This window comes from Nannospalax galili, unplaced genomic scaffold (assembly GCF_000622305.1).
Source record: "Nannospalax galili isolate Female #2095 unplaced genomic scaffold, S.galili_v1.0 scaffold227, whole genome shotgun sequence".
In the NCBI taxonomy this organism is placed as follows: domain Eukaryota; kingdom Metazoa; phylum Chordata; class Mammalia; order Rodentia; family Spalacidae; genus Nannospalax; species Nannospalax galili.
This window is the reverse complement of record NW_008360303.1, coordinates 7,999,998-8,012,405: the sequence shown is the minus strand read 5'-3', so window position 1 is coordinate 8,012,405 and position 12,408 is coordinate 7,999,998. Positions and strand designations below refer to the sequence as shown.

The 12,408-nt window shown below is 36.7% G+C and overlaps 1 protein-coding gene across 1 annotated transcript in view; it reads left to right on the top strand.

The window, feature by feature from the left end:
- Positions 1 to 12,408, top strand: part of Hmcn1 (hemicentin 1) — a 492,592-nt gene that overhangs the window by 192,080 nt on the left and 288,104 nt on the right. Inside the window, exons 7-9 of the mRNA XM_029559235.1 lie at positions 7,834 to 7,954; positions 8,964 to 9,227; positions 10,345 to 10,489. Of these exons, the coding sequence (XP_029415095.1) occupies positions 7,834 to 7,954; positions 8,964 to 9,227; positions 10,345 to 10,489 (530 nt within the window). The remainder of the gene's footprint in view (positions 1 to 7,833; positions 7,955 to 8,963; positions 9,228 to 10,344; positions 10,490 to 12,408) is intronic.

Genomic DNA, 12,408 nt, shown 5'->3' with positions numbered 1-12,408 from the left:
TAGAGATTTTTCTTTCTCCAGTTTATTCTGAATAGGTTTTATTACTGCAGAGACCACAGTTCTTAAGAAAGAACCATATAAATATTTACAAATAAAAGTTAATATGTTTATTCTGGTGCCGTCTAAGGAATCAGGCAGATTTGGTTAGCCTATAGTTGACGCACTAGAATGAGAGACTTTAATGTGTTCATGTTTCAAATGCCACCAGAGTGGAAATTTTTTTTTCTTTTGTGCTTTCTCTAACAAAGAATTTCCTGTGATATACTAGGGCATGTTTACAATGAGTCAGTTCATTTGTATAATCATATGAATGACTCACATGTTTTTGCTTGCCTCTGATGTAGGTAAAGCATGTTGAAAAGAAGTAACTTAAAAGAACACTAAGTTTTATTAAAAACAGGAGAGAAAGTCATTTGCTACCCCTAAGTTTCCATTTATATGGAAGCTACAAATCCTGGCTCTTATTTCTGAGAAGCAATATGAATTTTCCATTTAGACAGCTGTAGCTAATATATAGCTATGTAGAATATTTGACTATTACCATTGAACTGAACGACTCTGGGCCAAGTTTTGTCCTCTTCTACTTAAGGGAAGCTCTCTGCGATGATACTAAATAACAGATTTAGGTAATACAAAATGTTTCTATTATCCCAGGATTATGAGTATGATCATTTGTAATTTAACACATCCCCTGGGGTATGATTACATTAAACAAATTCAGATAAATTGTCCATAGATAATCTCCCAAGTAGAAAAGAGAATATACCAAGTTACATGATATATTGAGACTCTAAGACTAAGAGAAAGTTTTTTGGTTTAGATAGTTATGTCTGTTGTCAGGGCACACTAATGCAGTTTCTGAAGTATAAGGATATTTTACAAATCATAGTCAAGTTCATAAGCTTGTTTAGGATTCGTAAGTAAATCACTAAGTCTACAAAGGACCACACGAGAAAGTATGTGGTCCCCCAATCACCCTCACCTGGTAACTTTTGAAGGCCCGTGAGCAAACTCAGGTGCAGCATTAATTTAATGTTTGAGTCAATGGAATGCTTTATAGTGGGTTTTTCCTTAGAAATTTATCCAGTTCCTTTAGGCAGCTGATCACTACTTGGTGAGTGAGAGCTGGTTTTCTTTAAGGGAGTGATTGCTAGATAGGCTGACCAGGCTCCAGCGGATGAACTCACACTGAGGGATATCTGGGGACACAAACTTGACTCGATAGGCCTTAACATATATGTCATAACGCATGAAATCAGTGGGAGGAGGGTGGCTATGGGGAAGTTCAGGTAGGGGAGGGGGTCAAAATATGATTAAAATGTATAAAATTCACAAAAAATCAATAAAAATAGTTACTGAAAAAAATTACATCAGTTTCTTTGGCCTACCAGTATTAGATTGTAAACTACATGGAAAGTTTTTCTCCTAAAATACATTTGTAGGGGGCTGGAGATATGGCTTAGTGGTTAAGAGCACTGGCTGCTCTTGCAGAGGATCCAGGTTTGGATCCCAGCACCAACATGGCAGCTAACTGTCCATAACTCCAGTTCTGAGGGTTCTGACACCCTTTTCTGACCCCTGTGGGAGTTGCAAGACATGGGTACACTTACATACATGCAACAATACACTCATACACACAAAAATAGACATCTGTACATGTGAGTAGAGATAAACTTGGGCATATACACATGCATAAGTCCACATACATTTAAATAGAGTTTATTCTATGCTTAAAATACATTTCTTTCTTTACCATCATGTTTCTTCAAAGAGGCAATACCTAGTAAAATGACATATATATTTAGCTGGCATTATTGTGTGCTTGTGGTTGAAACAATGCCTGGATCACAGTAGTTCTCGTTGATCAAGACCATCATATTCTTTAATTTATAAACAATGGTGTCTCATTTAAAAGCAAGTGTGTTGAAAAGAGCTGGACACTATTTTATTTCAAGACTCTGAGCTTTAAGTATAGCATTGAATGATAGATGTATCAATTGGGGCTGGGCAGCCCACAGACCAGTATTCTCTGCATTTTGACCAGTTGTAGATCTCTGTAATCATCTGCATCTGTTGCAAAAAAAGAAGCTTCTTTGATGAGGAGCAAGAGCTACACTTACCTGTGGATTTACAGATGAGCTTTTAGAGTAGAGTTAGAAATTGTGTTGGTTGAAGGGAATGGCAGTAGTAGGTTCTCCTCTAGGGTCTATGGCCTCTTCAACCATGAGTATTTGGATAGGTTCACAGCACCAGGCATGGATCTCCTCCTATTGAGTGGGTTGTAAATCCAATTAGACAATTGTTGGTCACCTCCAAGATAAAAGAGCCACTGTTGCACCGTTAAGGATATCTTGCTGGGCCAGTCATTTGTGTGATTCATGGGCTTTATAACTAGGCAGAACTATTGCTTGTACAGCAGCTTCCAATGCTCTTCCAGCACTGTAAGAGCTGGTCCTCAGGGAGAGTTCCAGGTCAGCTCCAGCTTGACTCCTCTAAGTGTGTGTCTGAAGTGTGTGATGTCTTCAACAATAGGGTCTTACCTTCAAGTTATGGGCAATAGCAATAGCCAATACTGTTTGGGGAGTCACTTGGGCTTCTCTAACCAACAGCTTTAAGGGAGGTTTACTATGCCTGACACTGGGATTTTTTGCTAGATAATCTACAGTTCTTTGGGGGAGCATTATCACTACATGTGGCATAATTCCATTTAAAAATATGCATACTATATATTATTATTATTAAGTATGCTTTTAAATATATTTCCATGTGGATTTTTATAACCCATTGACCAGAAGTATTATTATAGCCTGACAGTATGCTGTGGCTGGCTCATGGTGACTCATGAAAATCCAGCTGTACACTTATCTTGCCCATTGTGTTCACTGACATCAGGTCAGGATCTAGAAATCAGCATGTTTGAGTTTATTTATACCATATCTGTTAGAAAATATCAAAAATTAAGGCTTCTTTTTTCAGAGAAGAGTTTACCAATACCCCTGACCTGACTGTTCCTAACACAAAGGATTCTTGGACATCTACAGTGGCAGCCACCAAATTTGAGAACATTATTTTTTTCTTTGTCCTAGAGTCCAATGCTGCCCAAATATTATAGTATCCTAAAGTCCTGTCCACAGACTTAGCAACTTTTGAAGGAGCATTGGGCTTGGAATAAATGCCACTGGGCTTGATGCTTGTCCTTAAATGAGTGATAATTTCTTTGGGCTGCTTTAGCTTTAGCTCTAATAAAATTATGCATGGCAATTTGTGAGCAGCTTGAGCACACTGCATCCAGAAAAATTTAATGAGTTCTTAGTGAATCCGATCTTTGGAGAATCTAAAGAAGCGTTTAAACACCAGGCAGGTTGAATGACTTTAATATCATTTATTAAATCTACACTTACTATGTGTGTGTTGAGTAATGTTTGGTATGTGATGATATGCCATGGTGCTACCCTGAATGGGGCTTTGAATGTGGGCATTTAACAAATCATCGCCCTTAAGCTATGTAGATAGATCTGCAGTGCAGGTGGCTAGGAAGACCTGCACCCAAATGTCCCAGGAGCAGCTCAGGGGCCTCTGGAGCTCTCCATGGTGCTTTCTCTCACGTGCTTCAGCCTCTTCATTTCTGCAGTCTTGCTCCAATTCAAAACCCTAGACTCTGGTCCACCCTAGACTCCCGGTCCTTTTTCAAGGTACAGGTTACCTATTTGCAATCCCAAGACACCAGTGTATATCTAGTACACAGTTGTCTTTACCACTGGTTGTCTCACCACTGGTTTCATTGCAGTAGCCACTATGTTCCTAACTTAGACCAATGCACAACTAAAGAGATATGATTCCTCACTCAGAGAAGTAATATGACTCATATGCACTCCTAACACTTGCACAATGAAATGATTTGAAACACAACCGTTAGAATTTCTAGCCTATGGAAACTCTGTCAAATGCCTGGTGTCTAGAAAATTTCCTGTTTCGGATTAGGCCAAGATATTGTTCCTAGATTTCTCTCTTCCTACATTACAGAAGATGTAAGGAGAGGGTGACTTCATGGAAGGAAAGGAAACTTGACAATGTTCTATAATGGAAAGATGAGTTTTGAGCCATATTCTAATTTTAATTCAACCACGGCTTAAATCCACACAATATAAAAACCAAACAGAAAAACATTAAGACATTAATTTTGGTCTAACTAGCTTATTATATATATCCATTGAGAGCATCCCAAGAAATGCGTGGAATAACTGTTTTCTGGAGCTTCACAGCTCACACTCAGTTCTGCTATCTGTGTGAATTCGGTTTTGTTTATTTATTTTGAGAAAATTATTTAATGGCTCTTACCTGTAAAATAGTATCTTTTTCAGAGCTTTGGTGAGAATTAAGAGATAATTTATATTAAAGGGTTAGTTTCAGTGTGTGTTACATACAGATCAAAAATTTTCTCTCCTTCCTCCTTGGTTTTGCCATCATTATACATAAAACTTTTAGCACAACAAAACCTATTTTTAATGGAATTTCAGATAAGAAATAGAATTAATGAATAGCTTGCTTAATGAGTAGTAAGCTTTTGGGCACTTTATCATGAAGCGATTTAATGTGATGTTTAGAATACTAAAGATATTGCCTATTATAATTCTTTAAAAATAATTATTAAAGTTTGATAAATGTGGATTGAGCATGTAGCTCAGCTTGTACATTGCTTTCCTGGCATGTATGAGCCCCTGACTTCGATTCCCAATATTGTGAAGTGACAAAATATTTAATTTCTTCTTTCTATTGTATTTTAAGACAACTATTTTGGATTATTAACATCTTTTGTTCCTAACACCTTGATTAATCCTGAATAGGATATAATTGTGTATAAAAACTAACTCAGAGAGTCTTTCATTTAAAATCCCAAATTCTGGGGCTGGAGAGATGGCCTAGTGGTTAAAACACTGGCTGGTTTTGCAGAGGACATAGGTTACTCACAGCACCAACAACTTTTAGAAACTCCAGTTCTGGGGAGTCCGATGTCCTCTTCTGGCCTCTGTGGACATTTCATGCATGTGATTCACTTACATGCATACAGGCAAAACACTCATACACATAAAATAAAAATAAATCAAGAAAAGATTTTTTAAATCCTTCTAAATTCTATGCTGATATTTGTACTGTCTTATAGTATAATATAGAAACATTAAACTATGTTATTTTATGAGTTTAATTCTTCATATTAAAATATGAATTGCACAAAGATTAGTCATCCTTTATTAGTTAAAATAGTTTTTAAAGATCAAAATTAGCTTATTCTATATGATATAAGGGGCTCCTCTAAATCTACTTACTGCAGTATTGAGCATCCAGGTTAATTCATACGGCTTCAGTTAGTAAGCAGTGTCTTCAGGAAAGTTCAACATTATCCAAAGAAGCTGAATATCAGACTTAGCAAATTTTCTGTAAGTCTACCTATAATCTTTGATTTCAAATTAGTCAAAATCTATAGTTTGCTATTTAATTTGGGAGATTCATATTTTCTTTTAATATAGTGGACTAAATTGTGAGACTGAGACCCTTATACTGATACACATCATTTTTTGTAACCCTTGTGATAATGAATTATAGTACTTAGCATTACAACACCATTACAACACCATTTATGGTAAAACAACATCATGTTTTCACAAAGTTGTGTTTTCTCCTTTCTCTTCCTTCGTTTTCTTCAGATTAGATTTCTTACAGAATGAGGAAGAAATATTACAGTAATAGGCACATATCTCCTTATCCAATCTATGCCTCGTTGCCATATAGTAAGGAGCCACATTGAGTCAGGGGATGCTGATAGTTTGCAAATTGCTTGAGATGATCCTTCTTTAACCATGATGTGTCTTCAGGAGGCAGGCTATCAGATTTATATGTATTTTTAATTCATCTTCTTATTGCTTTGAACTTAGTACGTATACTTTCTGTATTTGGAGTTGAATCCATGTTAGGCACCTTCTCAAATGTTATCATGTCAATGTTTTTCTCTATCTCTCTTCTCTTAGTCTACTAATATGCTGATACTATGCGACATTTCATCTTAGTGATTAATGTAATAAAATAATGATGTACTATTGTTCTAAGTCTTCAGTGATTTTGAAATGTCAATACCTATACACTATTCACCAGAGATTTTTGATTCAGTATCTCTGGGATGGAGCCCAGGAGTCTGAACTTTTTAACCAAACAGTTCAAGTGATTTGGTATAGGTGTAGTGTTGGTGTAAGAGAGTCCCAGATCCTTTGAGAGAAACTGAGGGGGAGGCAAATGCTAATTCTCCATAGTGGATAGTGTCATACAGTGGGAGGGAGCCTAGATCCTGACCTTTGAATTAAAACTCTCCCTCTGCAGTTAGCAAATCTTGTGTACTTGGACAAACTACTTAACTTAGGGCCATCCTTATCTTTACACCGAGAAAAATTATATCTCTTTTCAAAGTTCACAATAAGGATTGAATAAGCCAATGTGTTTTAAAGGCCTGGGAATGCAAGAAATACCCAATAAATAGTATTATCATTTTACTCTGTGATCTAAATCCAAATAGTTCATTATTTATAAACATACCTGCCACTTTAGTACTTAGTTTTTGATTTGATATTAAATTCCACCACCATCACCTCTATGAGGGTTCAGCTGAACAGGCTGATCTATGCTTCTTTTGTGTATTTCTATTGCTGTATTTATTGCATTATATTAAGTATTTCCCTTTCTCCATCTATCTCCCTCAATAGCCATGGTGTGAACTCCATGTTTGACTCACAATTATATTTTGGCACCAAGCACCTTTGCCAGAAGGCTCCTGATCTGAGAACATCAGATGTTCGAAGTCTGGAAAATGGTCAGCTCTTGTACTTAAGCTGGCAGTAATGTTTCAGAGGCAAAGAAAAGAAAAAAATTCTAGAATTGAACTTGGATGGTATTTCTGGGAGAAAATGTAGTTGTTGTTTATTTTATCAGTTTTTGCTGAACATCTACCACGTGATGGCAGGGAAGAAAGCAGAGGTCCTGGCTACATGGAACTTTAGTTTACTTCAAGTTTTAGGTATTAGTGGCTGGACATTGACCTTTAAATGTTTACCTTCAAATGGTATTACACACCATTGGGTATGCAATATTTTACTGAATTATAGTTTAGTGTAGTTTACATGAGGAGTGTATTACAAAACTTGCGTGTTAAAATAGAGAATCACAGCTAAATTTAGAATACTCAGGTCAGAGCCTTAATTGTGAAACACCAATCTTTTGAAAAGATATTTTATTTATTTATTATTATTTTATGTGTAAGAATATATTGTCTGCATGTATGTAAGTGCACTGGTGTCATGCAATGCTCATGGCAGTCAGAAGAGAGCTTCAGATTCCCCTGGACCTGGAGTTATGGACAGTTGTTAGCCTCCATGTGGGTGGTGGGAATCAAACCCGGGTCCTTTGCAAGAGAAGCTTGTGCTCTCAACTGCTGACCCAATCTCTCCAGCCACTGGAAAATCAAACTTTAAAATATTTTATTTTGTTTTATTATTTTATGCCTATGAGTGTATTGTCTGCATGTATGTAAGTGCACCTGTGTCATGTAGTGCCTGAAGAGGTCAGAAGAGGGTGTCAAATCTCTTGGAACTGGAGTTATAGATGGTTGTTAGTCACCGTGTGGCTGCTGGGAACTGGACCATGGTCCTCTTCGAGAGCAGTCAGTGCTCTTACCCGCTGAGCCATCTTCTCCAGCCCTGAGAAACATCAATCTTAAACATTTTTCAGTTTATCATGCTGGTAGTGTTTATTGTAATCAATTACTTATTAGGTTTGTTGTTAAACTTTCAGACCTCCAGCAGTGGAAGGCACTCTGTTCGTATCACCGGCCTCAGCACTATTGATTTCCGAGCTGGCTTTTCCCGAAAGCCCACGCTGGACTTCAAAAATACCCTCAGCAGACCTGTGCAAGGTTTGTATGTATATGCCACTTAAACTGGTATAAGTGAAAATGATGTCCCAGGTGGCATAGGGTTTTGTGGATTTGTAGCATTCAATGACATTGAAAATCATAGCCTGTTTACTTAACCTGATTGCTCTTCTGCCTTACTTTTTGGCAAAGTATAGTTCTAAGACCAGTGACACCAGAATGATCCAAAAGCATCTGACACCTGACGGCACTCCATAACATTAAGATTCCCCTCTCCAGTCTTCTGAATTGCAACCACGGCAGTCAGGGCTAGGAATATGTATTTCAGTGAACACCCTAACTGAGCCTCTACTTACTAAATTTAGAACAGCATTTAGACATTGACATTTTTCATATTAAAATCTATAAATTACCTTGTCAGGATGAAGTGCATGCTGATAGATATTCAAAAGTGAAATTGTTACTGATTATTAAAGCTTATTCTTGTTCCATTAAATTTTATTATCTTATAGCTAAAACCAAAACTCAACCATACTGTGACCTTTACAATATTTTTCTGATATTTGCTTATTTATTTTTATTGCTGCAGTTGTGATTCACAGAAAGTGAATCTTTAAAAATATTTGTAGTTTTATGTAAAAACTCTGAAATTGTCATGAAGAATACTTTATAAACCACAAATCTTTATATTAAATAGAAAAACTTACCAATAATTAATGTGGTCATTTTAATAATCATAAATTTAAAATGTTCTAAATTTAAAAATATTTGTACAATCAAACATCATACAATATAATATTCACAGTTCTAATACTTCTATATGTAAGTATACTTAAAATGCCATAAAATGATACATAGAATTTCTCAAGTTTCTGTGGTGACATATATACTGTTTATATGAAGAAAAAAGTTCTACAACTGGTCTGGAATTTTCAGAGCAGTGTATAGGACTAATCCTTATGGTACTTACATGTTGCTATAATGTTAGTATTTGATGTATGGCCCTAATTGTGTGATGCTTGTAACTGAGAGCAAAGTCTTTCTCTTCTAGGAATACCTACCTATGTGCTGCTGAATACTTCAGGAATTTCCAGTCCAGCCAGAGTAGATCTTCTTGAACTTTTGAGTATCTCAGGAGATTCTCTTAAGAAGATTCCTGTTAAATATTACCCAGATCGAAAACCTTATGGCATATGGAATATTTCTGACTTTATACCACCAAATGAAGCTTTCTTTCTCAAAGTGACAGGCTATGATAAAGATGATTATCTCTTCCAGAGAGTGTCAAGTGTTTCATTTTCTAGTATTGTGCCAGGTAAGGCATTATTTACCCAACACTGGAATATTGCTAGCTTAAAGGGATAGTGCAGTCCAAAGGTAAAGAATGGACTGTGAAAGAAAGGACAGTTTCCTTATAAAGCTACTGTATCACCAAGTTTATTTGTATTTATACTTAGATAACCTGGTTTTCCTTAACTTCTAAATAACACTTCAAACGTTTCTCGTTGTCTTACTGATTGTGCATTTGAGAATTTTGATAACTTTTGTCCATGTAAGAACTTAAACTGGAAAATTCTGCTGCCCTCTTTTTCCCCCAAATACTTTAGTTATCTAAATTTTCTAAATATTTACATACAACTGTCAGGTGCCTTCTGTTCCATGAACTGTAGTGAACTGTGAACAAATGGTGATGATCCTACTAATTATTAACAAGTAATTAATAATCAATGTCAAATTTATATAATTAGTCAGTTAATTACTAAACTAGTCACTTAGTATATCTTCTATTATATACAGATGAGGTTATAAGTTAAGAATTATTTGGAAGCCAGAGAGATGACCCAATGGTCAAGAGCACTGGCTCTTTTGATCTAGGTTCTAGGTTCAATGCCTCCTAATACCGACATGGCAGCTAACAACATCCTGTAACTTCAGTTCCAGAGGAATCCGATGTACTCTTCTGACCTCCGAGGGCATTGCAGGACACAGGTGCACCTACATACATGCAGGCAATACACTCATACCAAAAAATAAAAATAACAAATAAAATATTTTTAAAAAGAATTACCTGGAGGCCCCAGGCCTCATCTATTTCTACCTGGGTGACTTCTCATTGACCAAACTCTGACCAAAAGCTTAGACCTATAACTTCAATCATAACTTACAAAGTAGAAATATTCCTTATAAAGTTGGGCAGGAACCAGAAACTTATCTTTTATATGTAAGCTTGAGATTTGTTAAATTAAGTCATAACTCTACAACTATTATTTAATCAATGTAAAATCATAAGAACAGAACCAACCCCAAGATTTCTTCACATGTTAATAGTGAAATACGTTGATTTCAAAATGCTACAGTATCTTAGATTCTTTCATAGGAAGTACCCAGAATCATTGTGACTTTTGTAACCTATATTGTTTTTATTTTCCTAGATGCTCCCAAAGTTACAATGTCCAAGAGAACGCCAGGATACTACCTGCGGCCAGGCCAAATCCTCTGCTCTGTTGAGAGTCTTTTGCCCTTTACCTTGAGCTTTGTGAGGAATGGAGTTGCACTGGGAGTAGATCAGTATTTAAAGTATGTAAATGTCTCTATCAGTAATAATTTATAGCAATGAACATATAAATACAACTCTCTACTTATTTGAATATACTCTTTCCCTACCAGTTACTTACTTGCCCTTGGTCTTAGAGTATAGAACTGAACAATATAGATATAAGTTTGTACCTAAGTAGAGCTCATATTGCCATGGAAGGAGACAGAAAACAGATAATAGACAAACTATGATGATATAAAAATTACTCATTTTATATAGTCTGAATTTTACATAAGTTGAAAGTCCCAAGTTGAGTCAAAGAATATAGAACTATGAATCCAACATAACAGACCTTGAAGGGCACCTTGCGAAAAAGAGCCCTGAAAACAGCTTCATTGGATTTGGAACCAAAGTGTCTGTGAATCTGATTTAAAGCTTTATGTGAAAAATGAATCTGATGAGTGCTAGGGTAAATTAACCCCAGGTTAATTAGAAATAATAACACTGGTAGATGAGATGCATGTGGCTTTGCAGTTTCAAGTTGCAAACTTAAAACCAGGTGAGAGGCATTTGAACAAACACCTAGCAATGGTGAGAGATGTGGTAGATCACATATCCTGGGGAGAGTTCACACACCAGCAAGAGCAAGTGCAAATGCACAAGACCAAGCAGACTGGGCAAGTGGGAGTGAAAGGCAGAAAGGAGGACAGTATATCTGGAGCCCAGTGAGCCAGGAGGTGAAGGGGAGGACACGTCAGGAAGTTCACGGTCTGCTAGAGCTGGCGGACATGGTGCCCCCGAAGCATGTGAGGACAATCAGTGGGAGTCTCCTAAAAGACACCAACTTTTCTTTCTAAGGCTGAGTGACTTTTTTCGATAAATGAAAGTAATCTAGTTGATAAAGACTGAGTAGATGTTGAAAATGGAAAAAAAATATTTCTGGACAATACCATCTCTTAAGTTACCATGAACAGACTAGATTTGGGGGGAAGGTTCTAAGAATTACTTGAGCAAGCTTTCTTTTAAAAATATTTGTTATTTTTATTTTATGTGTATGAGTGTATTACTTGCATGTATGTGAGTGCACCCATGTTGTGCAATGCTGCAGTCAGAAGAGGGCTTTGTATTTCCCTGGAACTGAAGCTAAGGACGGTTCATAGCCACCATGGGGGTGCTGGGAATCAAACCAGGGTCCTCTGCAAGAGCCGTCAGTGCTCTTAACCACTGAGCCATCTCTCCAGCCCCAAAATTACATGATCAATCTTTTACACTATTGATCCAATGTTAACACAAACTTCCATAAGATATTAACTGTTTGACAGTCTTAATTCACGTAATCTCTTTATGGAGATTCGTTTTAAGCAATACTTGTGGCTTACACATCCACCATAAAGAAGTTTTCCATTCTTTAATGTTTGAACTGTATTATTGCCTGCTCTATAATAACACAGTTCAATGATTTACTTAGTTGCCTGTTTTATAACCACCAATATGACCAAGCAGGATATCACATGGTGATGCTACATAACAGGCCGATGAAATAAAATATTTCAGCTTCCTGCTTAACTAGTGACATTTTTCAAAGACATTTGAGATTCTTTATAAACATTAACTCATTGATTCCACACAAGACCTGGGAGGTAAGCCACAAAAATTTGCCTTCTCATTTTTCCAGCTCTGTGGCCTTGAGATGTGACAGGCCTTGCTAACATGTATTAAGCTCTTTGGATGCAAGAGTCTAGGAGAAAATTAGGCACGGGTGATGACAGGCTGATACTCTAATCCCAATTCACTCACATGTCTCTGCCCCTAGATTTCCCAGTAATATGAAACATGGGACTTAATCTTCGTTTGTGTCAGCCACTTTGGCTGTCAGGGGATGGAAGAGAGAAGCAGCTTGCATTAGCAGTGGGACATATCTTTTGAATATGCTCTTTTCCCTGTTCCAAAGTCCATCTCT